At 34.7% G+C, this 1,864-nt stretch overlaps 1 protein-coding gene across 1 annotated transcript; it reads left to right on the top strand.

Annotated features, from left to right (window-relative positions):
* The first annotated feature begins 541 nt into the window (after positions 1 to 541).
* Positions 542 to 1,533, top strand: LOC111374222 (heavy metal-associated isoprenylated plant protein 47-like). The gene is made up of 3 exons (XM_022996862.1): positions 542 to 620; positions 719 to 878; positions 1,075 to 1,533. Exons 1-3 carry the CDS (start codon positions 615 to 617, stop codon positions 1,350 to 1,352), a joined length of 444 nt encoding a protein of 147 aa, XP_022852630.1. The 5' UTR covers positions 542 to 614; the 3' UTR covers positions 1,353 to 1,533.
* Positions 1,534 to 1,864: the final 331 nt, after the last annotated feature.

Raw genomic sequence — 1,864 nt, 5'->3', positions numbered from 1 at the left:
TCTTTTATTTTCAATCTGAATATCGATATTTATAAAAAGAATCAATTATTGAGAAATGATATATGGGCATATAGATTACTTTAATTGAGTTATAAGTACTAAAATTTATAATATGTATATCGAGTTTTTAATGTTATAAACTTTTAATTTAAAGTTGTTTGACATGGTATTCAAGTAAAGGTGTCTTTAATGTATTAAACTTTTAGATAAAATAGTTTATATGGTATTCCAATAAGTAAAATTTTCATTTTCAAACTCTCTATTGTTTATTTGTGAAATTTGTTCGTGTATGAGATCTTTAATTAAAAAAATAAAAATAAAAAATTGCTTGCTCCTCTTTGGTGGGTACAAGGGTTTCCTAGCTATTGAATTTTTTAATAATTTCTTTACAAATTTGGCAGATGTGTAATTACTAATTAGTCTAGTCTTCTTCAGTGTTCAAACATTTGAAAACAAACGATCAGAGAATTTTTTGCATTTTCCACGAGTCTGTGTGTGTGTGTGTATATATATATATATAAAAGAAAGAAGTCACTCATATTCTCTACGCTGAGCCTTAAATTTCACAAAGGAAATTGTCGCCTGCATCCACTGTCCACACCATCAACGGAAGGATGGCGGTATGTACAAACATTCAGATACATTCACACACAATTGACATGCATGAAATGCAAAAAATACCCTTTAATACTGCTCTTTCAATTTTGTTACTCATCAGCAAAAGGTAGTCATTGAGGTCACCCTGAATGGCCAAAACTCTAGCTATCAAGAAGGCATCATCGAAATGTTCTTGAAGTTCATGTGCTGCAAGGACGAAGAGTTGGATCGAGCTATGAGGATTAGAAGAAAGGCCAAGAAGGTCGCAGTAAGCATCCCTGGTAAGTTAAATCCTTCTGTGTGTAATATAAACCGTTTGTTTGTTTCTGTGATGGCACATAGCATTGCTCACTCTATTTTCTAATCTAGCTCAAACCCATTAATATATCTTGATCATTGTTTTCATCTTCACTTGCACTTCGGATTATAATTTACACCCTTAATAATCTTACACGGTCTCATCAACATTATTTGTAGGAGTTGAGTCGATGGCAATGGGGGGAGAGGAGAGGAACATTCTAACAGTGATTGGTGAAGGAATCGACCCAGTGAGGCTTGTCCAATTGCTTCGGAAGAAGGTCTGTTTCGCTAAGATCGTGAGTTTTGGCCCTAACCAAACCAATCCTGTGCCTAAACCTGAACCTGAACCTGAACCTGTGCCTACGCCTTTGCTCGTGCCTCCCATTTGCTGTAATCACTCACCTCACTGGCAAATAGTGGAAATCAGGGAACCTACTTCCTGCTTCAACTTTTGAATGCTTCTGTTGTTAACTTGTCAAACAACAAAAAAATAAATCTCGTGTAGTAGTGAAAATTAAGCAAATTTAATCCACAATAGATTGTGTTACAAATTATGTTTAAAATAACATTACAAGTCGAACATTGTAGAATAATTTTGAGCCAAGAAGTATAAGTGAAGAGAAAAGTTTGATCTGATTTCTGGGATCGGATAGATAGTGAGAAGGTAATGAGAAAACCACTACAGGAATTCTTGCTCGTATGCTTTATATTCTGTACAATATGATAGCTAGATGATTTACAACAAAGTCAAATTATCCATCTATACAATTGTATACAATCAAGGGATTGCATATAATCATGTGATTGTGATATCATAAGATTGGCTGAACTATTGGAGACGTGATTTTTGGATCCTTCCATAACCATAACACCCCGTTTCCGCAAGCTTAGTGACTGAGAATCTTGGACACGTAGCTTGGATCGCCAAAAAAAATGAAGGTAGGTTTGTCGAGGCTCTTTGTGAACA

This window comes from Olea europaea, unplaced genomic scaffold (genome assembly GCF_002742605.1).
Source record: "Olea europaea var. sylvestris unplaced genomic scaffold, O_europaea_v1 scaffold1222, whole genome shotgun sequence".
In the NCBI taxonomy this organism is placed as follows: domain Eukaryota; kingdom Viridiplantae; phylum Streptophyta; class Magnoliopsida; order Lamiales; family Oleaceae; genus Olea; species Olea europaea.
The sequence above is the reverse complement of the archived record's forward strand: the minus strand, read 5'-3'. Positions and strand labels throughout refer to the sequence as shown.

Coding starts and splice junctions, on each gene's coding strand:
- LOC111374222 (XM_022996862.1), top strand. Junction 879..1,074: donor GGTCGCAGTAAGCATCCCTG/GTAAGTTAAATC, acceptor CATTATTTGTAG/GAGTTGAGTCGATGGCAATG.